Source organism: Nematolebias whitei, chromosome 15 (assembly GCF_014905685.2).
Source record: "Nematolebias whitei isolate Nwh7 chromosome 15, NemWhi1, whole genome shotgun sequence".
Classification (NCBI taxonomy): domain Eukaryota; kingdom Metazoa; phylum Chordata; class Actinopteri; order Cyprinodontiformes; family Rivulidae; genus Nematolebias; species Nematolebias whitei.
In genome coordinates this window covers 38,738,820-38,740,412 of record NC_056512.1, presented here as the reverse complement: position 1 = coordinate 38,740,412, position 1,593 = coordinate 38,738,820, and the positions used below count along the sequence as shown (strand labels likewise).

Sequence of the window (1,593 nt, the reverse complement as noted above, 5' to 3'; positions counted from 1 at the left end):
GTCTCCGTGAGATGTTGCGTCGTCTCCGTGAGATGTTGCGTCGTCTCTGTGAGACGCTGCTTCGTCTCGGTGAGACGCTGCTTCGTCTCTGTGAAACGGCGCGTCGTCTCCGTGAGACGTTGCGTCGTCTCCGTGAGACGTTGCTTCGTCTCGGTGAGTTGCTGCTTCGTCTCTGTGAGATGCTGCTTCGGCTCTGTGAGACGCTGCTTCGGCTCGACGACGGCTTTGAGATCATCAAATGTGCTGCAGAAATTGTTTTTGAACGTTTGTAACGACAAGTCTCTGCAACTCGAGCGAGGACGCTGAGCGCCGTCGCAAACATTTAGAGACGTTTTGGAAACTCGCTGTTCGCCAGCCGGTCTCTAACAGTCGGCCCAGCGAGCTTCTGCCCGACGGACCGCAGCACACCCAGAACAGGCTGCAACTCACTTTTACAGATCTCGACAGAAGCAGGTGGAAGACGAGCGTTGGAACGCCTTCGTTTCTTCAGGAAACTATATTTTAGATTTTAACGTTTGTTGTCTGAGCCACAAACTTCGGGTCTGTTGTAACGTCAGCGCTGTGAGCGTCTCATCGTCTGTTTCCTGTTTCAGAGTTTTCCCCGAAGCTGATCGGTCTGACGGGGACGGCGGCTCAGATCGAGGCCGTCTCCAGAGCCTACAGAGTCTACTACAGTCAGGGCCCGAAGGACGAGGACAAAGACTACATCGTGAGTCGCCACCGGCCCCTCGTTAACCCTCAACCTCAGGGGCGACGTCTCAACCTGTCTCTGTGGTTTTCAGGTGGACCACACCGTCATCATGTACCTGGTGGGACCGGACGGAGAGTTCGTTGATTATTACGGACAGAACAAACAGAGCGCAGAGATCAGCGCGTCCATCACAGCGCACATGAAGAAATTTGGGAAGGAGAAGTGAGCAGCAGCTCCTTAATTCTCCTTTTATCATCCCGGCTGCGTCCAGTCCTCCTTTTTTTTTTTTTTAGTATTTAAGAATCAAACGTGTGAATGCTGTGATGTCTGGTTAGACGGGAGTGATTTCCTGTTCCTCGCTGCAGAACCAGCAGAAGCTGGAAACGGTCCAGGACGTTTAAAGACCAGATGGAAACAATAAATGACTCCAGAGCTGACAAATGTTCTCTTTTCTTCATGACGGTCATGATTCAACCGACTGAGACTTAAAGCTCCTTTAACTTTCTGAATCATTTATTTAAAATATGCCCTTTTAAAATTAAAACGTACTTTTAAATATTTCAATTAAAAACAAAAGTACAGTGCACCTAAAACCATGCAGGTTTATTTTTCAGGTTTGTTTAATAATTACAATAAATGCTGAATTTTTATTTTTATTTTTTTTCCTTTTAAAAGTGTTTCATAAAACTGAAGGGGAAAAAATCGTATTTTTTTGTCTAAATGGATGAAAAAGATTTAAAACTTTTCTAAAACATCAAGTGGTAGTAGCTGAGAGTCACCCTCAACACGCCCTCTGAAGGTGGGATTGAACATCATGTTCTCAAGGTTTGATGAAAATGTTCCAACTTTTGTCTTTTCTCAACAAAAAATAATTTTAGTCTCAAACCAGGGCTCGTTCTGCT

At 46.1% G+C, this 1,593-nt stretch overlaps 1 protein-coding gene across 1 annotated transcript in view; it reads left to right on the top strand.

The window, feature by feature from the left end:
- LOC119421291 (protein SCO1 homolog, mitochondrial) overlaps positions 1–1,128 on the top strand; it is a 5,616-nt gene extending 4,488 nt beyond the window's left edge. The window contains exons 6-7 of the mRNA XM_037688664.1: positions 594–709; positions 783–1,128. Of these exons, the coding sequence (XP_037544592.1) occupies positions 594–709; positions 783–917 (251 nt within the window). The 3' untranslated portion in view covers positions 918–1,128. The remainder of the gene's footprint in view (positions 1–593; positions 710–782) is intronic.
- The last annotated feature ends 465 nt before the right edge of the window (positions 1,129–1,593 follow it).